This window comes from Paramacrobiotus metropolitanus, unplaced genomic scaffold (genome assembly GCF_019649055.1).
Source record: "Paramacrobiotus metropolitanus isolate TYO unplaced genomic scaffold, Prichtersi_v1.0 Parri_scaffold0000002, whole genome shotgun sequence".
NCBI lineage: Eukaryota > Metazoa > Tardigrada > Eutardigrada > Parachela > Macrobiotidae > Paramacrobiotus > Paramacrobiotus metropolitanus.
Window position 1 is genome coordinate 570,418 of NW_026570222.1, and position 25,223 is coordinate 595,640.

Here is a 25,223-nt window from a genome sequence, read left to right on the forward strand (position 1 = left end):
TTTCCGTCTTTCGATGCGAACAGTTTTAAATTAATCTTAAGTTTCATTTGCAACATTTTATGCTCTTTGCGTTTTCCAGTCGGCAGCATTAAAGCACAAGTAATAAGATGGATTCTCTAGTTGACTGGTCATGCTTTAACATTTGAATTTTAAAGCATGGCAGTATTACCGATATCATACGGAACTAAATTTAGTTCTGTTTGATATCAAAATAATATCCAGTAATAACAGTTTATTAGTAATAAACAAACTTCGAAACGTTGTATGTCACCGAATTGAAGGATAGGTGTCATATATGGCAGCACTTTAAATTTAAACAGCGATGCATTAATTCCAATGCTACTCAATCCGGCTTTAAATGCATGCTTACTTGTGTAGCATGTTACAGAAAATCTTTTTGTGAATTATTTCTCCTTGAGGCACACCAACTGGTCAACTGACAAAACCTGCAGAGGCAGACCAAAATACAATAATAACGGACTGGTTTGTTGCCATTCTGTCGCAATGAATGTTACCGTGCAACCTTGATGGTGGTTTACTGTACTTAATCAAATTAATAAGCACAAATGTAGATCGGGTAGTAGGCACTGCAACCATATCCAAATAAATTATAGGAATGTGTTCTGACTACTAAACGCAAATCTGATAGTCAACTGCCGGTGACTGTCGCTCCATAATACATGTAATATGTTGATCGACATCAAAAGCATTAAATGTGCATATTATATTGCATATTTTACTGTCGCAATTATTATTATTATTATTATCATTATTATCACTCAACAGTCGCCAACTTCTTTCAATGGAGATACCTTACCAGACTATTGGAAATTTTTTTTGGTTAGTTTAGAAAATTTTATACTTTTTTTTGGTTTGATTTTCTGAGATAAAAGTACCCAATCTAGAAATCGAACCCAGGACATACAATCTTAAAGCCAGACGTATTACCACCAGGCTATGGGCAGATAACACATTAAATTTAGTAGTATTATTATCACTCAACAGTAGCCAACTCCTTTCAATGGAGATAAATAAGAAATCCCTATTCCTCCTTGAAAAAGAGAAGATGACCGTAGTTCTCAACAGTTATAAAAGCTTTACTGGCATTTGGGCATAAACATTAGGCTTACCTTCTAATTTTACTATCATAAGCGCAAACTTAAGTTTAATTTAAATATGTATGTATGTACGGTAGTTACAGTCTCTCTTCCATTTTCTAACTGAACTTCACAACTAAATTATATAGTATGATAAAATCTTACCATAGGACTTGTTTTCTTATGTTTTTTACCTAGGACTTGTTTGTTATTTTACTGCTCATGACCTGAGTTTTGTTCCTTTGCGTTTTGTTCTTAATTAAGGAACTAAAAATGTAGCAAAGTGTTGCACGCGTTGTTAAAGTGGACAATGGATAGTTTGCACCCATAACTAAACCAAATGCAGCATTGCAGCTGTAATACTCTTACTTCGATGTACCGGTATAGTCGTTGTTGTTAGTGAAACGCGGATAGTGTTGTTGCGCGCGAGCGACGAATGTTTAATACGTTTGTTGGTGCAATCCAAGGGCTCTGCAGAGCAATAAGCTCAGCAAACGTCGCTTGCGATACTTCGAAAAGTAAATTTGTTTTTTCTATTCAACTTGACTGACTCCGCTTATGACAAACAAAAGCAGAACCGAACACCTTTGACTTGCAGACGGGGATCTAGCAGACCAACGACCATAGTTTTCAACAAATGTACTGCTCTATGAACGAAATCCTTGTGTTAATTACTGTGGCAGTAAACCATGGGGAAAGAGTCCAAATCATGGCTGATCAACATTGTTTTCGGTTTCCGTGGCGCACAGTCCAGCTGCGCTTATGATTTAGAAATTTCTTTTTGGTAGTTTTTGTATCTTATATATTCTGCGCACTGTGAAATAACACGATAATGGATAATTCCACCCTGCTAGAGATTTCCGGGTCTGCAGATGACGAACCGGAAGTGGATCTGGACACGCATTCGCTGCAGTATGGCGGCCATCCCAGACCTCGGACGGTCCTATTCGTCTTCGTGACAATTTGCATAGGCAGTAGGTCGAAACCGTTGCAGTGTTTCTGTGTGCAAATCATTACTTTGCTCGAAGATAGTTAAAAATCAAAAAAGTTTATCTTACACCGAGATAGACCATAAATGATCGATGTGTTAATATCAGATGTTCAATTGTTCATGTTTTATGCTCTTTTAAGAATCAGTATATTTCATCGTTTGCGCGTATTAAAAACAGTTCAAGAGAAATTTTGATCGTAAGTGTTTTTTTTGTAATTTAAAGCCGTTCAGAACTTTATGACTTGCAGTTACGATGCAAGTGCTGCAGCCAAGAATTCCCATACCTTATACAGTTGTTATTTTACTAATTGGAATCTTTTACGGAGTGCTTTCAACATTTGTTCATAAGGTAAGTGACTCGGTATGAATACATTTTAGCGCTTATTTTCTGGAAATTATGCTGTAGTAAAAGTGAGGAAATGTTTAGCCTTTAGCGGAGTACACAGAAATCGTTTATTTGGATCCTCACTGGATACTGCAAATTTTTCTTCCGGTTTTATTGTTCGAGTCCGCTTTTACATTGGACTTTCGAATCTTCAGAAAATTAATGGGACAAATTCTCATTTTAGCTACTGGAGGTCTAGGTACGTTTGACGGCGTATTAACATTGCAAGGTGTCGGTAACTGCGCCGATTATTATTCATGAACCAATTGACCTTTGGTACATCTGCTAATTTTAACAATATTATTGTCTGTACAGTGATGTAATGTTTAATATTATTCTGCAGCTGTTGCTACCTGTTTGACAGCTGTAGTCGCTAAATTTACACTTGGAACCGACTGGACATGGCTATCGTGTTGTATGTTCGGAGCGCTGATTTCCGCTACTGATCCTGTGGCAGTGGTGGCCTTGTTAAAAAATGTTGGTAAGCGGGAAATGGGCTTGACCAGCAAAAAACAACAATGCTGTTTTTTAGTAACTCTTTTGTAACTTATTAATCTTTCGTAACTTTTGTAACTTCGTTCTTATGTTCCTAAGCGTCGAGAAACTAACAATTAATGTATGACTTGCCTCATACTAACAAAGCAAGTAATGACGCAGCTGGCTGGAATTGGGCAACTCAAACGCAAATTGGATATTCAGTTGTTAATAATGATCTCACCTTTTGGTTGAAAATGTGGTGATTTTCAACACTTTTTTCTTCGAATTTTACAGGAACAACACCAGAACTGAGTGTTGTCCTGGAAGGCGAATCACTTCTGAATGATGGAACTGCAATAATTTTATTTAACGTATTCCTAGCGCTCAGCATTCCTCAAGACGATTTCAGCGGTATGAAAATTTGTAATCTGCTTATACACATAGGAAGTACTTTACCGTAACTTACATGCCGTTGGTTGCCTTTTTAATATTTAAATTTTAAGTGTGAAGTAGTGTGCACGAGCTTGCACTCTGTTGTAATTTGATGGCTATATATTGCCTATTAAAACCAATTTGACGTTTGCTTTTGTTTTGACAAAAACGGCATAATGTTATAAATGTTTTGGTTTCTGGTGTGCACAGGCGAGTGGTTAGCAATAAATTCCGTGTTGATGGTGGCGGGCGGTCCTTTGTTTGGTTTTATATGCGGAAAAATCGCGACATTTTGTATATCCAGCATCTCCAATGATGCCATTCTGGAGACATCCATTACGTTGGCTGCCGCATACCTGACATACTACATCAGCGAGGTTCTTAACATTTCTGGGGTGCTGGCGGTGGTCGTGCTGGGACTACTAATGAACTACGAAGGAACTGTTATCAGTCCGGAAGTTGAACCTTTAGTGCATGAGTAAGTCATCAGACATATCCGCATTAATACCTATTACGAACAATATTATATTCAAAGAATACGGTTTTGTTAGATTCTGGAATACGGTGACTTATCTAGCAAACACATTGATATTCGCTATAGTCGGAATCACGATCTCCGAACGCGGATTGTCGTATTTCACCGGCATGGACTGCTTGAATTTATCCATATTGTACATTTCCGTCGTTGTCATCCGGTAAATACATATCTAACATTTTAAGTTTGACAGCGTCGGTCAACGAAATTGTTGCTGTATCCGTAGTGTAATCAGTATCGGTGTATTTGTGCCATTAATTCGCTATATCCAGCCGTCAAAACGATACGAATGGAAATCAGTGTTGGTGATGTCATGGGGAGGATTACGCGGCGCAGTCAGTCTTGCGCTGGCTATTTCCGTTAATCTGGATCAACGCATCGATCAACATGTAATAGGTTCCAAGGTATGCAGTACTCACATCATCTGCACAAATCCGGCCGGTTGAAACATTTACTTAAAATCAACAAAAATTTATAAACTGATGTTCAGTCCTTCAGAGTCCTTCAGCAACTAGCAAGCGTATTGTAATTTTACCTGCTCATCTTTTCTCACTTTCTCTGTACGTAACTAGCAATCAGTTAAAGTTGATGACGCTTTTAGTGTTTTTCTCGACAGGTCCTAATCCACACAATTGGAATCGTTCTGCTGACCTTGTGCATTAATGGAACCACCACCGCGAAACTGTTGCAGTTATTGGGTAACACGAGATAAACTGGATGGTTGCAATCGGCGCACAACTACTGTATATGCTTAAGCCGCGTAACGTTTTGTGCGCTGCAACAAATTTGTATAGTTCAAATAAACAAGCGCCTTCACAACCGAAAACTATTCCGTGCCGATGACAGGTTAAAGATCTGTTTATCAACAAATCAGCAACAAAACCAAATATATAATACACAAGTTATTTAAAAGATGCTGTTTACGTATATGTATAATATTATGTTATACAGAGTGTATCCCCAGAGGATTATAAGCGGCATGACATATAGCACATAATTATCTGGTTCCAGGGATGGATCGCGTCTCGGAAAGTAGATTATACTCGGTGGATAATGCTATTAATCACATCCTGGGTGTTCGAGCTAACGAAATTGCAGTTCTTAAACATGATCATTTTCTTGCGGATACGAACTGGGAAGACGTGATCAGCAGCACTAACTTACCGAATCCATATCGGAAGGTAGGAGCTATGTGATCATTCAGAGAAAATTGTTCTGTAGCTAACAATAAGCAACATGCCATATGTGATTGAACAATAGAATAAAAGGAAAAAGCGGCACCGCAAAGGACCCCAGTCTCCAACACCAACCGTACCAACATGTACAGAAGTCCCTTCGTCTACCCATACATGTAGTTCGGTGATTAGCACCATAATCCCATCGGAACAGGATTTTCAGTTCACTCGTACCGTATGGCTGACATTGCTGAAAAGAAGCTTTTGGGAGCAATTTGAAAGCGGTCTAATATCTCGCCATGCCTTTCGCTTCCTGGCAGGATGCGTGGACAGTGTACTGGTCGATCCGAGCAGCAGTACAATCAGCGCTGATTTGATTACCGCACGGTGGCGAATCGGCCATAAACTAAACTACTGCGTAAGGCAACTGCATTAGCCAGCACTAACGATAAGCGTATATACGGTATATACAGTATACCTATTTATATACTTTCGTAATGTACTGCTTTTGTGTACAGTATTATTACCTACAGAAGTATGCCAGTAATAAATAAATAGTATTATAAATCTTACATATTGTGAGCTGCAGTATTAAGGCAGCTACACTGTTGTAGGTACAAGCACCCGTGCGGGGATGCGTAGCTGATTTTTTTTTGTCTATGCGCTAAAATATTGTCTCATCGAATTGTTTTTAATTGTAGCAAAAAATCCTTCACAAATTGACTGGACATGTACCCACAGCATCGGAGCCGGAACAGTCTGCGGATGCTAAATGTCCCCGGAAAGCGTACCGACATCTCGCCAGATCGGTCGTCCATACGTACTGGTTTACCTCGCTTTTATACGTTACCATAACCATTCATGTGACAGCGGCCATTGTTAATTTGGCTCTTAACTGGCACGGACATCATCTGAATGAAGACTTCTTTCATGAAAATATTTATTTTGTTGTGGCCAATGGATTTTTTTGTCTTATTTATATTATGGAAATTGCTTTAAACGTAAGTATACTTTGGTTCGAAAAGCCGATAGTGGTGAACAACACGCTACTGCTACTAAAACTTGACCTTTTGCTTTCGTATTCGATTGTTTGAATGTTTGCTTTGCTTCTTCAATTCTTATTGTGCTCGCAACTAAAAAAAATTCTGATCATAAGACGGGTATTTGCAGATTTGCGCATTCGGATTCCTCATCTTCTGTAGCAGATTGTGGAATAAATTAGAGATTCTCATAGTGTCCATTTTACTAGTGGATTTGTGTTTGGATATTTACGTACTGGCCTACGGGGATGGCGGTACTCCAATACACAAAGCGATGTTGCGGTTTTTTGATGTTTTAAGCCTTTTGAGGGTGCTTCGCGGAATTCGGCTACTTAAGGTACGAGTTGTTCTAACTTAATTTGCTACAAGCAGGCGAGATGGTTAGCGTATCATTTGCTGAGTTATTATCAGCTATCTCTGCACAAAATATATCGGCTGGACAGCCTAGTTTACGGTAGCGGTGAATATTTCAGGTTATTTTCCCTATGATTGGAAAGATAATGGATGGCTTGGTTACGCACCGCTTGATGCATGGCTTCGATATTGGCAAAGCCTTCATCATTGGCCAAGGAGAAGCCACGCGAATGGCAAGGAATATCATTCGCAACGACGATGCATTGTCGCACTTACAGGAATCAGCAGAAGAAGCCGAAAAGGAAGTTTGGAGAGACCTTGGTAAAATTGTGTTAAAGTATAAATATAACAGTACTAGCGACAGTACTAGCGTCGAACTGCAGCGTGAGATTACGGAATTGCGCTGCACGGATTACATACATGCAGTGCAGTCTATCTATATCTTACCGTCGTAAAAGAGGTGCGTGAAGTGCGATGGCAAATACAAAAATTTGCTAACTGCTTTAGGGATTCTTTTGGCGGAAAGACCGGACATTGCAAAGGCAGCGAAAAAGCGTTATGTTCTGCGTAAAGTTCTGCATAGTATGCGAGCAGATGTAAAAGATCTGCGGTCCAAAGGCCTTCTTGACGACAAAACAGCGCTGATTTTCCGAAATGTGAGTCAAAATGTAGCTTTGGCTGCTCGCACATTTATTTACGAAAATGTCTGCAGTGCGCCAGCTTCTTGTAATAGCGCTCTTTTTCATTTATATACAGATCTTTAATTTTTAGACCCTTGAAGTTAAGATGGACAAAGCCTCGCATGTACCGTATCGAGCCACAAACGCGGATGACCTTTTGAAACAGGTTGACTGGATTCAGAGCGAGCCTTTAATTCGGGCATTTTTGTTGGTAATGAGCTCTGTAATTTCAATGAGTCTAATATTAGGTAGTAAGCATAGATAGTTTTGTATGCTTGAACTAAAAAATGACAATGGCTAAGATCTCTAAAGTTAATGGTACCGGATTTTAGTACTCATCAAAACACCCGTCGACGGTGTGATAGTAGGACATGGTACCGCATGACGAAAGTAATTTGTGTTAATAGGTGCGATCGACTATTTCAAAATTTTCCAAGCGGCAAAAAATTCTGTTAGCCGGCCAGGAACCTTTTGGCGTTATTGTGATAGTTTCTGGAATAATAAAGGTAAGCACCTCACACTTAAATTTATGGTCCACTTTCCTGGCCATAAATTTAAACCATTGTGGATGCGACTTAAGGGATTTGGCCCGGTACATAGCACCAAATTCGTGTACACCGACGGGAACTTTCGCTGTCGCGCACTCCCAAACACTTTTTTGCATTGCTTTATGGTAGTTTGTAGCCAAAAGATTTGTATACAATTATACATAGGCGTGAAATCCGTTTGTGCGCGCAACATCCGGTTCGGGAGTTATGGCTGTTAGAATATTCCAAAAAGTTTAAATGCATTCAGGTGTACCAAAAGTCTCATTATGGACCGATCCCTTTCAAATTTTGCACATAAATGCGCATTACCATGAAGATTGTTTTGGTACGGATCCAGAATTTCATGATTTTTTTCGAATTTTAAAATGAATTTCAAAAATTTTAAAATTCATTTTAAAATTCGAAAAAAAACGGATTTCACGCCTATGTATACAAATCTTTTGGCTACAAACTACCATAAAGCAATGCAAAAAAGTGTTTGGGAGTGCGCGACAGCGAAAGTTCCCGTCGGTGTACACGAATTTGGTGCTATGTACCGGGCCAAATCCCTTAAAGAAACACCAAGGGAACACGGTTTCTTTATGCTGATTACTTGCTTCGTGCGCGCTGCGCTTGAATTTAGCAAAATAAAATATTTGCCATTCAATTATTTGGCATTCAAATATTAACTTATTATAATAGCTCTAATTTTATAATTTTTTATTTATTTTAGTAAAGCAGAATCATATCTTTTGCATGGGATCGACGGATACAACCAAGTATTATTTGAAATCTTAATTTCACTTTGTGCATTCTATCGATACTCGTACATGTGGAGTGTGCCCATAGTAGCCAACAAAGTAGCTAACGAAGGAAAAAATACCCTGAGTATGTGTTTTTCAGTCCATTTTGGTTCGTACCCTCAGTCCATCTCAAAAAATGATCGAAGAGGAGGAATCGCTAACGTCTGGATGCGTCATAGGCGATTATCAAATTCTATCCGGTAAAAGGTCATCCACAACATTCCTCTGCCAAACTAACGTTCAGGTCAGTACATGCATAGTAAAGATCGGATAAATCGTTGAGATGAAACGCAGATCGTACGCATGTGAACGAGGTTTGAATGTTTGAACATACGGTTAGCATCGGCGAATAAAGTACGAGTAGCTCATACTTGGCATTTTGTAGGCTATTACAATTCCGAAAGGCGTCATGGAGCTCGCTATTGTAGAATTTCCTTGCCTTCGCCAGAGTATGTGGAACGTTTGGGGATTTCGCCTGGTTTTGCATTTATTATTAGATCAACCAACATTCCAGGTAGGAAGCTTTCAAGAAAACTGCTAAAAATGCTCGTAACATTCTGGTAACGTCACTGAATGTGTTCAGCATTATTCAATTGACCAACTGAGACGAAAAGTTGCCAAAGGTCACGCAGTGCTAGTCGACAAGGAGGTTTGTCGACTCCAACCCAGTTGGGAATTAATTGTTTTAGTGCATGGTAAATGTACTGGATTTCCTCAACAAATTACACTGGAAGGTCCAAAAATAGTGTCAAACCGGTTCGAATCGCTTCACTTCGCCAACTCACAATTCAAAGTAAGTTGTCTTTAATTGTTTGCTATATATAGCATGTATTTAATTTTGAATAACTTTATATACACCACCAGCAATGTCTATGTGTTTTCAACTGGATTACAAGCTACTTTTGCCATGTTTGCAGTTCGCTTTAGTGAAAAGGTGTTTTCATGTTTTGTGTCCATAGCATTCTGACTGGAGTTCTCAACCGGTTATCTTCGTCATCAAACAAGAATATGTCAATGAACAACGAGAACCAGATACAGATACTTCGTATCCCGTCATCAACATTCCAGAGTCCCAAGAACGGTTATTTTTGTAACAAAATAGTAAACATTTTTTAAACAATACTGCGAGAATAATATTCTGCGATGTCGGAAATTCTGCGTAGTTTAAAGGCCGTGGAGGGAATAAAATGTAAAAACAATCACAGATCCAAGTAATTTCGTGTATCACTTTCTATAAATAATGTGGTTAACTGTAATAACAACGATGCTCGCAAACGCCCACATATTAATTAACACAATCCAAAAGAAATGGTGGAACGGCGATCGGTATGGTAATTTTGTTCCGGCTGTATCTGGTATTAATCGCAAAACCATTTTCCGTGAACAATATACCATCATGGCAGGAATTACGTATTGGATCCCGCATCCAGCGTACGATCCTGAAAAAAACCATGCATGAGAAAAAAAACCATATAAACGTAAAGCTAATAAAAGTACAAAGTACTGAGAGGCAGATATTGTCCATCGGCCATCCTCCATATCCTGTCCAAATCTAATTCTTACCGGTAATGCCAACCAGAATCTGCACTTCGTCGGTCAAGAGAGCAATACAGATGGGCGGTATAAGTGTGATCAGTGGGAATGCAAATTTTTCAATCATCCAAGGAAAATCCTTTTTCGTGAATAATCCAAAAAGTGTACGAATGTTATTACGAAGAGTGATTCCGACAATAGGGAACGTGCTTGACAGAGTAAATACGGGAAAGAGTGCCAGGAAATAACGAATGACATCGGGTGCAATCTGCGATTTATCGCCAACGTCGAAGAAGTTCAGTGTATACAAATCTTTAGGCTGCTTGTACAGAAAAACTCCAGTGAGTGCCAATAGTAGATACAAGCATAATGCGGAAAAATAATCCCCAAATATTAATCCATAAACTCTGGATTTGTGACGGATGGGCGTGACGACGCCCGGAAGCGAGTGATGGCACATGAAAGCATATACGGCCGTTCTGCGTCAGTAAAGTTAGACTATTATTAAATGGTACTGAAATTGAATATCGCTTTCTCAATATTCACTTTAATAAAATTTAAGTAGACGTAAAAATGAATAGTATTCACCCAAAAATATTTGGAAAGGCAGTGAGATCAGCCACGACGGGATGTCCTTCATTTTTCCCTTCAGCGATCCAAATAATGGCCAATATAATCATCTAGAAAGTTTTCAAAATACAATACAGTACTTTCTCTGAAATGGCATCTACAGCAGCGACAAAGCAGATCGCTGTCAAATTGAGGACAGAATCCATTGCAACTTACCATAATCAGGGCGACCCAGCGTGTTGCGGATGTAACGATTTGAAGGTACTTCGTTTTTTGGACGTTGAAGAACAAGAATGGCCCCAAAGTGCATGCAAAAACCGCCTTCATGAGATAGAAAATACTGTCAAACATATTCATAAAAATTCGATGCCTTATTTACCACAAATATACGGTAAGCGTTTCGTCGAGACAAATTTTCAGCCGTAGCCCAACATGGATCGTCTTCAGTCATGTTGAACACTGAACTTCCATTCACAAATGTGCTAATAAAAAAGGATGAGGGTTTAATGACTGTTTGGTTTCCTGAAGGACCTGACTAAACATGAGAAACCGACCATGCGATGTCACGAAGACTTTTGGGAACGGCAGTGGCATAAATGGCTAAATCGCCGAACAGATAGATAACCATGCAGGCATAAAAAAGATAGATCCCAACTGCAAAGATTAAGATGTTTAACCTGAAATCGGCACGAAAACCTGACTTCCTTACTGCGCCTGTAAAACATGCCCGCCATTTGACCCTTAAAAGAAACAATGCATAAAGACCAGTACGAAATAATGCCCAATATTTTCCCCAAATACCAATTCAATACGCTTGCGTATTTGGAACACGGTGCTGTCTTCCGGTAACAGTTCGCGAGTATCAATCAGCGGCTCATGATCAGAAATTATTTCTGGCGATGACTCCCTTTCACCGCGACTGCTTTCTGTTTCCTGAAATCCATACTCACGGAAATATTACTTACTTATGAAAACGAACAGGCAATAAAATTCCTGCTACCTCATCTTTTCCGACGGAAGTGTCGAATTTTTTTATCCTGAGAATTGCATTGGCATTTGACATAGACTCCAGCACAAATGTCGCGCTAATGTAACTGCAAACCAGACACTTTAAGCAAATAACAAACTCCACTAACCGTTTCCGGAAAAATTTATGTTAAACATAGGCTTAATAATTTTATTTGACTGTTCCGAATTTGGGTTACGAACTTCCGACTTACAAAATTTAACGAATCGATTTTCTAATTTGCGATCGATAAACGCAAATCAACAACCGATAAAAACATGCTGTTCGTAACTCGCACATCATGCACACGCACGACAAACCTCATGAAACCAATTATGGACAGCACGATTGTCCCCAAAACATATCCCGCCTGAGAAAACGCCTTCGGCAAAGTCAGCGCACCAGTTCCGACGATAAGGTTGAAGATGAAGAAAAAACCCACCTACAAAATGATATGTAAACGGTACGGGCAAGCCTTACAATTTGGTCAAAGAACGGCGTCATGAGAACAATTCGCCACTGTGCAGCATTAACGTACCGCAGGCGAGTAGGATGATCCAGGGTCGGTCAGACTATCTCCCGCCATGATTGTGAGATTTCAAGGAGCAAGGTATAAAGTATCTGAGCTGTTAAGGAAATGTATAAACTCAAAATATAACACCCAAAGAACTCCTAGCTGGTATTCACACTTGTACAGCACGGACTTCGCAGGCCGCAGCTGATGCATAATCACTGATACAACGACAAAAATGCTTACGAATGCACATGCAAAAACTCTCTTACATCCTCACAGGTGCGGTAACAGCGATGGAATATCGATTTCCAAGAATATTTATGACGTATGAAATCCCCAGTTTCATTGGAATTTCAGGAATGCGACGCACGTGAACGCTGCGGAGAGCATTATGCAGTGATTAGTAGCACTTTACAAATCCGCAGGCTAGGAAACAACTGCAGGCATCAAGTGGCCAAAACTTAATCTGAATAACACCAACAAAACCCTTCAAATTCTAATAATTTCCTAACAACAAATATTATGCTATTATCAGAAGTTTTTATTGATTATTAGACATTTATCAGGAAAACAGCAAAACGAAAATTTTGTCTACATTCTATATTAGTACTTTTCTGCTTTCATTAGTACTCAGTACGCGTACTCGTACTGTTGTCCACTTTTGGACTCATACTACGAAACTTGGATACCTGGGCGGTAGCAATAACGGTCCACAATTTTAAGGAAACCCCCGACCCGAACCGGCAGATCCGATCCCAAATGCTCTAAAAAGTTGAGTAAAAATTTGGATGTGTACAGTACACTGTAAAGCCACTGTAAACTGTAAAGCAGTAATGAGTAAATGTTTCCTCGAAACTTGAAAGTCAGTACAAATATAATTTTGGCTAGTGTTATTTCCTTCCGTTTACCGCGATATTATTTCCGTGCTTTGCTGTGGATTCCTTCCTTGTATTCTTTATCGCCATGGGGGGTGGTGATACATGGATTCGGAAAGATGGACGTTCGTGGCTGCAGAAAGTTGCGTGTGATGTTGTCAAGATGGGACGAATTCCTAATCATGTGGCTTTCATCATGGATGGCAATCGAAGATTTGCTAAACGACTGCATATTGACCGTGCGCAGGGACATCTGATGGGATTCGATAAACTAACAGAGACTCTAGAGTGGTGCTCGGATCTGGGAATAACGGAAGTTACAGTTTATGCCTTCAGTATTGAGAATTTTAAACGTTCCAAAGAAGAAGTGGATTGTTTAATGGAACTTGCCAGACAGAAGTTTGGCGTACTGTTATCCGAAAGGTAAGATTGACGGCTGCTTTCTGTGGCATCAACACAGTATTATTTTGCAGAGAAAAACTCCATCAACATGGTGTTTGTGTGAGAATCATTGGAAATTTGCATATGCTGCCGTTGGATATTCAGGAAATTGCCAACGAAATAATGGAGATGACATCTGAAAATAATCGGTGCGTTTCTCCGCTTGACTATTAATTTACTCATAGTTTTAACTTTCCCTTTAACAAACACTGTACATTCACGTTTGTAGGGCGTTTTTAAATGTTTGCATGGCGTACACAGCACGGGAAGAAATAGCACACTCTGTAAAGGAATTGGCCACGTTGGCAGTCAATGGGGACATTAGACTAGAGTAAGCTGGAAGTTCCATAATTATAATATTTGCGAGGGATTTGCGCTTCCTTTATAGTTTCTAACTTTCTGCATCGATCTGACGAGTGACATTTTTTATATTTTTAGTGAAATCGATGAAAAGGCGCTGTCCAGTCATTTATATACGCGGATGTCTTCCGATCCCGATTTGTTAATAAGAACTTCCGGTGAAATCCGCTTGAGTGACTTTCTTTTGTGGCAGGTATCGACAGATACACGAGTGCACGCTTTGATTATGTTTCATTTGTACCGTATGTTAATTGTATTTATGCTTTTTATCCAAAGGCGTCCCATTCCATTTTGAGTTTCGTCGAAGTTTTGTGGCCGGATTTTAGCCTTTGGCATCTTCTGGCTTGTATACTATATTATCAACACCAGATTTCCTACCGCACTGCAGACGAGATATGACATTCCTTTCAACAGATTCCTTTCAGCAGTATGTCTCACTGCTGTTTTACGAATTATTCGTTTCTTTCGGTGAATTTGAAATGTGTTAATGTCGGGTTTTACACAGCAAAAATTGTGGTCGCTGTCTCGTTGTCAGTCGTTGATACTTCTTAAAAGGAGAAGACACTCACTTGAGACAACAACAGTTTTGCTTATTACCTTAGGTGTGTTGTATTTCAGACGTACCAGTTTGTGGAAAATTTTATTCTCTTCAAAATAAAAAAAATACAGTTCGATATTTTATAAACCTCTGGCTCTGTTCGCCAAAACTTCAGCACTTGTGGCTGTACCTTATTCTGTGACCGCGTTTTCGGTCAGTTAGTTCAAGATTTGTCTGAATTCGGAAACCAGTCTGCGCCATACGATGAAATTCAAGTTAAAAAACCTTTAACAAAAGTCCACATTTTGTGCCACCAGCAAAATTTCATGACACACACCGTTTAACAGAGATGTACCACATAGAATATATAAAATCAAACAAGCTAACTAAAGAAATTACTAATTAAAATTTCTTAAAATCATGGCATATGCATTGGAATTCCATAATTACACATTCATATTGACATCTCAAGCTTGAGCGAAGCAATCTATATTTTTACAGGCAGTGAAAAAAATTAAAATTTGGCCAAGCCGTAATTAACCTGAAAATGTCATCGTCAAAATTCCTTGCGCAACTCTGAATTTTCACTACGAGTACAGTACTTGCAATAAGTGATCTAATCGCTAGTCCCACTGGAACTCCCGCTGAAACTTCCAAACAAGCTTTCCTGGGTGTCGGGCAATCCGTCACGGTCAAAACTGTTGCGGTACTGTGATTCCGGCGTATCATCAGCTAGGACAAACTGGGCCGTCTTCAGTGGTGTTTCAAAATTCATGTATCGGAAGCAGCGATCAATAATGCAGTCGGGAGCAGCGTCTTTGACCTCCGACCGAGGTGTAGACTGGATCTCAGGCACCTGAGAAAAACCTGGCGGGGGAATGGGATCGCCGTTTTCGTCCAAGAGCAACACCTGGGTGGGCTCTAATTCCTCCGCATCTTGCAAGGAATTCTGAGTCAGCTGCGAAAATGTCACGGGAGTATTTACCGGTGACGGTGTTCGTTTTGGCCTCACTGCCACGGGATTATTCAAGAATGATATACCGTTGACCATGTTTCCATAGACGCAGGGCACGTCCTCCATTTCATCGTCGGAAAGGTCAAAGTCGTCGCAGGTGTGCGCGACTGCTGCCGGCGTCCCAGGTATCTCAGCGTCAGGAGTCGCAGGAATAACCAAAACACCATCAGAAGCGCAACTGGATCCGCTTCGTCCTCTTTTTCGATGCGACATTAACGTTCGTTTCGTTGGTAGATCTGAGTTTAATGTGCAGGTCAACAAATTCTTAGGAAAAGGCCCATAAAATACTACTCCCGGCACATCTGCCTGATCAGCACCCTTCTCGGTGCGGTTTTCCTCTCCGTCCACGGCGTGGTCGTGTTGGTTTACAGGGTGAGATTCCGCTTCCGGTTTATCGGGAGTTGCGTCATAATCATATGGCTGAGTACAATTTTTCTCCGATTCCACATTTTTATACTGTCCCAGAGGAATTTCTGCACAGATACCAGCAGCCTCCTGTGGTTGCCCGTCATGCGAATGTGCAGCATTTTGCTGATCGGCGGCAACATTGGCGCAATCAGTCTTCTTTTTCGGATTCCTGTCAATAATTTCCTCTTCTATCTCGGCTTTCGGTTCCAGAACGTTGCAGTACTTCTTCGATTTTTTGGGAGTGTGGTCGATGCCCAATCTTCCCTGTGCAGTCAGCCTGTAGTACTGCGTCGCAGTGGTTTCGCATTCCGATGGGTCTATGTCCTCAACGTCGGAGGTGCCTTCCGTAGTATTTTTCAGTTTCAGATCTTCAATGGGTGGCAGTTTTTGTTTTCGCAGCGGACGCATACGCACACGTGCGCCGAGACGGTTGACGTTACAACGCTGTCGCTTCGGACCGTCTGCAAGATGAAACCGACCAAGTACAACAACCACAACCTCTCTCTTTGTTAAATTAATCTACTGACCATGCTTTATGCAGCCAGCAAACCCGTGATCTGTATCAGAATTCTGGTGGGTAGTACACAAAGTGCTTTGATAAGCAGATATTATCAGCGAGTTAAAATCATTAAAAGATCATTAGCATTTGTAATCGTGCCGGATTTTCACATCTTGCTAAATGGAGGTTATACGCTGACATCACACCGCTTGCGGTAAATGCCTCATCACACTCTACTTGACTACTTGTATACCTTCTTGCCTATTGCGAGAGCGCGGCACCGTATTTTTCGAATTCGCTGATCGCTTCCCAGTTTTTGGAAAATCCGACTGCACCTATTAAACAAACAATGTCTTCTGCAAGAAAGAACTGGCAGCAAAATTTGTTGCTTTACTCTATAGCACATAATAGAATATAGCCATAAGGCTCATAACGCGCTTCGACGCCTTGTTAAAAATCAAAAAACATCGACGTCTCCAGTCTCCATTGGCTAAAGCTAACTTAGTAATTTCAAATTCAATTATTTCTGTTTGCTAGCACCCGTGTCGATTTGTATATTTTACCTACGGAAAAGAAGTACGAAAGCAAATCATGAAGGGCTTTTTTGACAATTATTATTAGACCTTACCCATTTAGGCTTCGCCTGCGCGTTGGCAGGAACTTCAGATTTTTTATCAATCTGCTCCATAGTATAATGCTAACTGTAAGTCTCCAGTGGCTTTGGCTTGTCGACAAACCGCTCACTCTTCATAGTGCGTGGTCCGACATTCGCTAGACAGGGATTGCATTTAGTTATTTGTTGCCAAGACGGAAGGAAACACAAATTCAGAAACGCGAAAAGCAGACCTCAGAATCCGATGCGTAAGAAATGTCAAAATGGATTTAAGCAGAAAACAACACCAGTAAGAAATGCATACTAGTAATCAATTTGCAACGGGAAATCAAAGAGGCATTATCAAATCCAGTCAGAAGGGGAGTCCATAACCATTCATTTTACTTTTACTTGCAGTTACTGCCCACAAAAGCTACAGTGAGATTTTGCTATTCCTGTATTCCAGCAGTGAAGAAAAAAAAATCATTGTGATCTCATCTCGAATCACCAATCAGATGATGCTGAGCTTATTAATAATTTTTCGATACGATGAATCACAAGGTCTATTAGACGGTTTAGACCAACGATTGACACCGATTGTCAAAATAAGTCCACCGGAGGATCGCCAACAAACAACCGTATCACGGTATCAGGACGTCACTGGCCGTTATTAAAATATGAAGTATCCGCTTCTCAGAGGCAGACTTCCGAAATGCGGACGCATATCACTATGCGCAAGCGGTAGACGAACTCAAGCTATGGCAGCTGAGTATGGCTGCTATGCGGTACTCAAGGTTTCAACTTTGCAAAACAAACGCCAATAAAAAAAAACTTTAGGCACGAATCGAATGTTGTGAATAGTAACACAGCTTCGTGTGACCTTCTAAAGAATTTAACGCTACAGTATTTTCACAACTAAGGTTCATGAGGTGGTAACTCTACATAAGGAAAAACACTGCGTAATCAAAAAAAAGAAGCGAAATTTTATACAATACTTTATACCAAATTCACCAATAATTATTTTAATGGGCAATACAGGTACGTAATTGTTTGATCAGCTGACAGTTTACGGGAAAGAATCTTTATAAACCAACAATTTCCGAAATATTTTTCATTAAGTACCTCCGCCGAAAACGATAGCAGTGTCACTGTTTTGAATGATTTTTATCTTACTACATAATTGCAGAAAGTCGAAGCCAGGTAAAACCACAAGTACTAGTAACTTATACGAAAAACAACGACAGTGTGCCACAAATCTGCAAAGTTTAATAACCGCAGCATTTCCAAAGGCCGCTAGCTGCACTTGATGTAGCGTTATTAATTTCCGTTAGCCGAACAGTCTTTTCCTTTGGAAAATCTTGTCGGGTTCGTAAAAACGATGCGATAGTACGAAAAGCAGTCTCAACATTAAGACCGCTTTTTGCACTGGTCTCCATAAAGGTTACGCGAAACTCCTGCAATTAATTTCAGGCTTATTGTTAGTAATTAAGATCAGCAAATCATTCGTCCATACCGTACAAACCACGTTTTGCCAAGAGTTTTCCTAAACCTTTCGTATTACCGGTAATATAGTTTTCGCGCCTTAATAACAACTATTTACATTTGCTAAACGCTCTCCATCTTCTTTTCGCACTGTTCTTGCATTGGTCATGTCTGCTTTATTCCCGATTAGAAGAATTACAGCGTCTTCTTGAGCGAAATCATGGATTTCGGCAAGCCAAGCCTACAATTGTTCGAAAGATTTCTGGTTAATTACTGGTGTGTCTTTCCAATACACCAGTATGCTACTCGTGCGCATAACTGCAGAAGTATGAATATATTCGTATAGTACTGTACTAGCGTTTGTGCAGATAAATGATAGAAACTAGAAAGTATAGTAGTATATCAATATTAGTATTATCAAGTCGATATCTCTACGCATTTCAGTTTCTAACGCCGGCACGATCTGCTTCCAGCAGTATACAGAACTTACAGAGTCTGTACGCAATAATTACCGAATACGAAATAATTGTTCTAAAATTGTTTTGTCATCAGTTTGCAAATGGGCGAGTTATGTTGTACTACTCGTGCAATTGCGGTGACGCAAACGGCAATCCTTGCCCTGTGGGAACCTGATGTGATAATCCATTCTCTGCAGATTCAGAGCATGCAAAGAGTTATGTTTGACTTACCCTTATGTTGTCGAAGCTGGCTTTACTGGTAACATCATATAGCAACAACAAAGCTGAAAAAATTTCCGATTTAGAGAGCTGGTCAAGGATTCCCTATTTGCCGAAAGCGGCATATATTTACAACAGACTGTAACGTTAACCTTTCCTTTTGCACTGTCCATGCTATAATGAAGTTTATGTCAGACACTCAGAGTCAGGTATGGTTAGCTTCTGGTATTGGCAAAAACAATAGCAATTAATTATTTGTGTTTGATCATAGTTTGTTCCTAATCCTGGCCAATCGGATTTTCGTGCATGTATTGCTGACAAAATTAATAAAAATCAAGTGAATGACAGTACATACTGCACAGCACAGTCAGTAACTACTGTACTGCCACAGAGAATGCTTACGAGCTATGACGTGAACACATACTATAATATTTATACGGATAGCATTTACAGTACTTGCTAATTCATGCATACTTTACTTATTCGTATGTAGCACGAACAATCGATGATACGAAGCATCAATGCATAACTAACATATTTGGAAGCAACAAAAACCGGATAACAGTTTACCATAACACAAAACTGCAAATATAATTTTGTACCATGAGCGTCTCGATAATAGGCATGTGTGATAGACCGGAAACGTTCCTGTCCGGCTGTATCCCATATTTGTAACTTCACTTTGCTGTTGTCGGTCATTGTTACTGTTTTGTTCTGAAAGAATCACCAAAATGCTTAAATGTAGATTCATAGAAAATTTTTGTCACAGTCCAGCACATACTGTACACTGTTAACAGAAATACGGTATTTCAATCTGTATTGCATTGAATAATTCTGCTTTGGCATCGGTAAATCGATGCATGTGAGTACTGTGACATATGCATGCAACAGTAATAGTATCCTTTTGTTGATCCTGTTTAATGAACACGAGTATACTTATGGTTAGTTGAGAGGAAAATAAAAATTTAGTTAGAAGCTAGTATGTCAGCCTTAATACTCGTATTATTACTGTATTGATTGTATGATTTTGTATCCCTATATATCGGTGGACCCACACGTAGTCCGCCTAACGCAGACATCCAGGCATATCCATATACTGTAACAGTGTACATACTACATAGGTATATTACCTGATCAGAAACAACTTCAAAAAAGCGAAGTATTATGTTTCATTAATCTCTTAGACCCTGCTCAAATTCTCATCAACCAGAAGCATTGCATGATACGCTAAGAGTGCGACTGTCATGGTCGGAACATGTGGCGTAATTAATATCGTTAACGCACCATGTTATTACTTTAACAAAACCAGTAACACGTTCAATACTGTTTCCTCTGCTTTACAGATTATTAATGGTGCTTAAAATTATTAACGTTCCTCGTGGTATTTGTCATAACTAAATCGAACCACCCTGTTGCAATTTTAATGTCGGTTTTCGTATAATCAGTCATTATTGATGAGGTGGTTGACAACTGAACCATTGCATTGCATGCAGTACAAAAAATATCCGATAGCACGGGACTTACAGTGAATCCGATACCGACCGTCGCGGCAAAAGAACCAGGTTGAAATTTGCCAGTATCAAACTGGACCAGGAAACTAAGCATCCAAACACAAAAAAATTATGCTGGTATCGATACAGAGATCATGAACCCAGATAGAGTTACTAGATTTAAAGCATTTACTAGAAATACGTTACTCAAAGTTTATGGGTTTCTGAACAGCACTTTATTAAAATTTTTTAAAGTGGAATAAATATATATTACAAAAAAATTTTGATTAGTTTGTAAGTCGCATAATGCACTACCACACCCACCGTACAGGTTTCGTTGTTAATTATGCCAGATAAAATAAGTACCAATTTCCTTTCAATTCAGTAAATAATAAACTCTCTTATTATTATTGCGGCACGCCGGTAACAATACATTAGTAAGTATTCATCTTCAAGATCCACCTGTAGTATACTGGAGGTTTAAAAGAATACTTCTACTCGTACTGACTTCAGTGCCATTCCGCTACACCTTTTACCTGGTTTTCCCTACACCAGAATCGCCGACCAGAATAGTCTGTAAATGAATATCATTGCAGAAACGTCGCTAAAACCGTTGTACAACGTGATAATTCTAGATTAAAAAGCCAGCGCTGGTACACACTAATTAAAATGATAGAAATTTAAACGTTAAAAAAACAGCGTTTAGCCAATCTGTTAACGGACTTAAACAAAGGAGAAAATTTTTTGTTAATTTTGAAAAGTTTATAATGTTTTTATAACTTTTGTCTGTCATGATCATATTATTATACTAGCAGTAATTAAATTAAACTTACTGTTTTTACAATATTCGTAATTATCTTTCAAGGTAGAACTGCTAGAAGTAGAACTGCAGAATGCTGAGAATGGGCAATGGTGAAAAATTTATTAAAGTAAATAATATTTTAAAGTACTCAAATAATTTTATAGGCCACAGATTACGTGAAAACGGGAAGTTATCAAAGCGTACAATCACCATTGAGAAATCTAGCGTAAAATTGCCAGCATTTGTGACACATAAACCAAAGCTTTTACCTTATGAATGACTGCATCGTCATAATGGCTTTCTTGCGCAGTGTCTGTAATTGCCGCATAGGTCATTCCGGCTGTAACGCGTCCCGTTGATCCCAGTTCTTTCCCAATGTAACATCTAATTACATTAATGCCACTGTATACTTATTTGTCTTCTCAATAAGATTGCCCAGAGTTGGATGCAACCACAGACGTGTATGTTTGCATCTGTATTGCGTTCTGTTGATCAGTGTTTGCAGACATCGACCAGTGTATTTAAATCGTCGCTGCGTCCGAAGCTAGGAAGACTTGTGTAGCAGGTAACGAATCCACGCTACTTCCAGCCGATTATTTATAATTAACGTTGCTAAAACGCCGGAATGGAGGAAAAGAAATACTGTGTTTATAAAGGAGCGTCTAAAATGTTATTTTACAAATGATCGCAGATGATTCCATTATCCGAAGGAACTGCGCTAGCGCGCACTTATTGTCCATATGGCTCCATATGCAGTCCTTGTCGTTTATGGCATCACTGACTGGATTACTGGCTGGCAGTTTCGGGCGTTCATGACAGGAAGTCGTGTTTGGCTGATGGTTGATTTTTCCACCCAGCTTAAGGCCAGAGCAACACGGGGAGCAACAAAAAGATAGGAAACATAAATTAAACATATATATTTACCAGTAATCCCGGCAAGAATAGGCACGCAACAGACAGCTTCCTTCTGCACATTCGCCAACAAGTGACTTACAGTAGAAGGCATTTCCTCTTTCAGACCCCGCCTGATAATCGATCTGCTCAACAGGAAGCTGTGGTATACGGTAAGTTAGCGGCAGCAATGCCAAATAACTCCCTACGTGCACCAGTGCCGGCTTATACGGTGCAGCCGGATGCATCGTCCCCATGCGTCTGGAGTCGTGATGATGGCTAGCTAAAGTGCCAACTGCCACGGTTCAAAATGGCTTCGTAATGGGATAATGGTCTGATCCCGATTCGATTGCCAAAGAGCACAATAGGCCAACCTAGGGCTGTTAGTATGAAGTGTGGACCTTATTAATACAAGGTCCGAAGGAAACACGATTGAAGAGTCAAATGTCGGAACCTAAACGCGACTAAATTGGCATCGTTATGACCGGAAAAGTCCGAGTTTAAGTATATGCAACTATGTGCCGATGGCGAGCAGACAATATAAATAGAAAACTATGGACTATCGACAAGGAAACTGACGTGTACTGGCGTCCCTTAGTACACATCGGTACTACTTTACTACTTCTACCCCTACTACTAAGGCTTAGGCTTTACTACAACTTCTACGCGAGTCCTGACCCCGAGTCTCTAGTTCGACTTCTCAGAAATCTCCAGCAGAGAACTTTGACCGCGACTTGCCATTTCGACTTGACCGCGCTTCAATGACGTAGCTCAACCTATTGTTCTAGTGTACTAGTTGACCTCATGTTCTCATTAGTCCACGTGTAGAGATGCAGCGGTGTGATTAGTCCACGTGTCCTTAGATGTCTTCTATTGGCTAGCGTGTAAATCCCTATTGTTCTCAGACCCGTACCTGCGCGTACGAAGAGCCAGCACTTGCGGTGCCCAGGGCTATATAAGGCGCTCGTCGCCCATTGTAATGTCAAGAGTTGTAATCCCAACAAAAGTAGAGTCTTGTTACTCGATCTGATTAACTTCAGGCTTTTGCTCTGGTCTTCTCTTTCCAAGTGAGGCTGTTCAAACTGACCTCTGGGTGACCTTTCACCTATTGTCAGGGGTCATTCCTCTACTTCGTCGACGTGCATTATCATCTTCGGATAGTCTCGTGACGTAACAGGTTACCCACTTGATCCCACTTGTTTGCCGTGACCTTTCGGTCTCTTCGATCTTCATGCCCTGTAGCGCCAGGTTGATGGAGTTCTCATACGCTTCAGCTACCATCTAGCGTCGGACAGGTAACGTATAACTTCACGCATCTCTTGTGCTTTCCTTTCGTGTCTTCTCTTTCAGCAGGCTTTCGAGTTCCGGATCCTCTTCTTCATCCTAGCATATCATCTCATACTTGTACATCAACATCCTTAACCTTTCGCTCCATGAAATACATAAGAAGTTGAGATAAGAGTAGCTCTATTTTCCGACTGGTCGTGGTTGGGAAGTGCAATTTCACCACCGGCACACCGCGTTCGTTCACCCTATTCTCTATTGCACGACATGGCGCCCAACGTGGTTCAAACTTTCCCGATGGAGCAGAAAGTTTAATTTAATTTGATAGTATAATTAAATTGATGGTGCAGGATGGTTGGTGGTCAACTCGAGAGAGCCCACATTTAAGAAAGTCCGTTAGGAGCCACTAGTGTGGTGCAGGAGGTCTGCGTTCCAGTTCTGACCTAGGGTAACCGAGTCCCCCGGTTTGATTGATGTATAGATTGATTCGCACTTAGCGATATATATTTTGGGTGACAATACGGACTGAGAACAGTATAGGCACTTGAAAACTGTTCGTGTATGCGGCACTTTACGTGTCTATGATTGAAAAAGCACCGTAAGACCATTCGAGGTCAAAATTTCCTTTCATTTTATTTTCTTTTTTGAACCGGGCAAGCCAGAAAGACTACGTGAACGTGAACGGCAGAATCAGCAGGATTAGCTGATCGGAATTTGTAAGTCAAACGTGCGAATATTCGCAACCTATTTTTAGCCGTTCTTTAATATTGAATCTTCGTAAAAATGTTGAATCTTGGTAAATATGGCGTATCCGAGTTAGCGGAGTAGCCATCGTACTACGATTTTTGAAAATTTTCGGTAATCAACAGAGCAGATATAGCTGTCTCTTGTTGTGTAACGCAGTGTCACTGTTAACTGGAAATCAGTCACAGTGTTGTAACTAGCGGTAAAATACGATTAGCAGTTGAAACCTTAAAGGTCAGCTGTAAATACGAGTTGTTTACACATGCTTGAGTGTGTGTTGTAGCAACGAGATAAATACGAGTTGTTTGCGCATGCTTGAGGGTGTGCTGTAACAACGAGATTTTCGGTCGTGTTGTCTCAGTATCGCGGAGGTTGATATTGAGTCAGCATCGTCCTAACGAAACGGTGTTGTCAGGAGTCACAGCTTTGAGTAGCGTACGTGTATTTCTGTCAAGAGCCGTGGGTCATACGAGTTGGTTGATTCGTCAATCAACGGGTACAGTGTAACCTTCACTTTCTGAACCCAGTATTAATTGGTAAGGTTAGTCGCGGTTGCATTGCAAACAAAATGTCAGAAGCAGCAGATTTAACTGTAAAACGAGATAATTTTTGGCCAGTGAGAAAAATCGAATCAGAAAGATTGCAGTCGAAAGCGGTGGAAAGCGGGTTTGATACTCGTTTTCAGTTTCCGAAGAAAGTTCCCCTTGGCTTAATGTATAGAGCAGTAGGGTTAGAACCTCCGGAGAAAAAGAGCGCGTACTGTAGTCAACAATGGGTTGACTGGGAAGACAAAAATTCAACGTTGGTAAGAGCTCCGAGTTATTATAGCACTTGGTTCTCGCACGAACGATCTATCCCGTCAGCTTACTTGAATATGTCAGAAGCGGATTTCAAAGCAGCAAAAGAATGGGCGACTTTGAATGTTACTGCGTACGAGGCAGAAGTTCAGCAAAGAAAGGAGTCAGGTATTAATAAGAAATCTCGGGATACCATAGTTATGTCAGAT

General features: G+C 40.1%; 5 protein-coding genes across 8 annotated transcripts; 2 read left to right on the plus strand and 3 right to left on the minus strand.

The window, feature by feature from the left end:
• Positions 1–1,621: 1,621 nt before the first annotated feature.
• On the plus strand, positions 1,622–9,682 carry LOC129589675 (uncharacterized). Its single transcript, XM_055484516.1, has 21 exons — positions 1,622–2,071; positions 2,337–2,437; positions 2,516–2,672; positions 2,817–2,954; positions 3,245–3,361; positions 3,593–3,860; positions 3,934–4,077; positions 4,144–4,321; positions 4,534–4,615; positions 4,929–5,098; positions 5,178–5,510; positions 5,794–6,093; positions 6,263–6,469; positions 6,606–6,807; positions 6,994–7,142; positions 7,258–7,377; positions 7,574–7,672; positions 8,597–8,740; positions 8,882–9,010; positions 9,080–9,289; positions 9,456–9,682. Exons 1-21 carry the CDS (start codon positions 1,930–1,932, stop codon positions 9,588–9,590), a joined length of 3,525 nt encoding a protein of 1,174 aa, XP_055340491.1. The 5' UTR covers positions 1,622–1,929; the 3' UTR covers positions 9,591–9,682.
• LOC129589684 (transmembrane protein 104-like) lies at positions 9,493–12,730 on the minus strand. The gene is made up of 12 exons (XM_055484528.1): positions 12,389–12,730; positions 12,144–12,231; positions 11,926–12,047; positions 11,600–11,693; positions 11,401–11,532; positions 11,309–11,339; positions 11,154–11,253; positions 10,979–11,081; positions 10,816–10,920; positions 10,618–10,709; positions 10,060–10,508; positions 9,493–9,935 (listed from the first exon to the last, which is right to left on the minus strand). Exons 2-12 carry the CDS (start codon positions 12,189–12,191, stop codon positions 9,721–9,723), a joined length of 1,491 nt encoding a protein of 496 aa, XP_055340503.1. The 5' UTR covers positions 12,192–12,231; positions 12,389–12,730; the 3' UTR covers positions 9,493–9,720.
• Positions 12,731–12,856: 126 nt separating this feature from the next.
• On the plus strand, positions 12,857–14,538 carry LOC129589710 (dehydrodolichyl diphosphate synthase complex subunit DHDDS-like). Its single transcript, XM_055484557.1, has 5 exons — positions 12,857–13,417; positions 13,468–13,584; positions 13,665–13,766; positions 13,874–13,988; positions 14,072–14,538. The coding sequence occupies exons 1-5, from the start codon at positions 13,083–13,085 to the stop codon at positions 14,192–14,194; spliced, it is 792 nt and encodes a 263-aa protein (XP_055340532.1). The 5' UTR covers positions 12,857–13,082; the 3' UTR covers positions 14,195–14,538.
• A 409-nt stretch (positions 14,539–14,947) lies between these two features.
• On the minus strand, positions 14,948–17,241 carry LOC129589694 (uncharacterized). Of its 2 annotated transcripts, XM_055484538.1 has the most exons (4): positions 17,102–17,241; positions 16,884–17,026; positions 16,509–16,590; positions 14,948–16,217 (listed from the first exon to the last, which is right to left on the minus strand). In XM_055484538.1, the coding sequence occupies exons 2-4, from the start codon at positions 16,941–16,943 to the stop codon at positions 14,950–14,952; spliced, it is 1,410 nt and encodes a 469-aa protein (XP_055340513.1). In that variant the 5' UTR covers positions 16,944–17,026; positions 17,102–17,241; the 3' UTR covers positions 14,948–14,949. The 2 variants fall into 2 exon arrangements, with proteins under 2 accessions (XP_055340513.1, XP_055340518.1); XM_055484543.1 differs by lacking the exons at positions 16,509–16,590; positions 16,884–17,026; positions 17,102–17,241 and adding an exon at positions 16,284–16,492.
• Positions 17,242–17,508: 267 nt separating this feature from the next.
• Positions 17,509–22,692, minus strand: LOC129589719 (ras-related protein Rab-26-like). Of its 3 annotated transcripts, XM_055484574.1 has the most exons (8): positions 22,293–22,692; positions 21,568–22,155; positions 21,033–21,070; positions 20,531–20,603; positions 19,609–19,720; positions 19,019–19,071; positions 18,448–18,570; positions 17,509–18,301 (listed from the first exon to the last, which is right to left on the minus strand). In XM_055484574.1, exons 2-8 carry the CDS (start codon positions 21,631–21,633, stop codon positions 18,113–18,115), a joined length of 654 nt encoding a protein of 217 aa, XP_055340549.1. In that variant the 5' UTR covers positions 21,634–22,155; positions 22,293–22,692; the 3' UTR covers positions 17,509–18,112. The 3 variants fall into 3 exon arrangements, with proteins under 3 accessions (XP_055340549.1, XP_055340540.1, XP_055340556.1); XM_055484565.1 differs by having other exon boundaries at positions 21,568–22,692; XM_055484581.1 differs by lacking the exon at positions 21,033–21,070 and having other exon boundaries at positions 18,109–18,301; positions 21,568–22,692.
• Between the last annotated feature and the right edge of the window lie 2,531 nt (positions 22,693–25,223).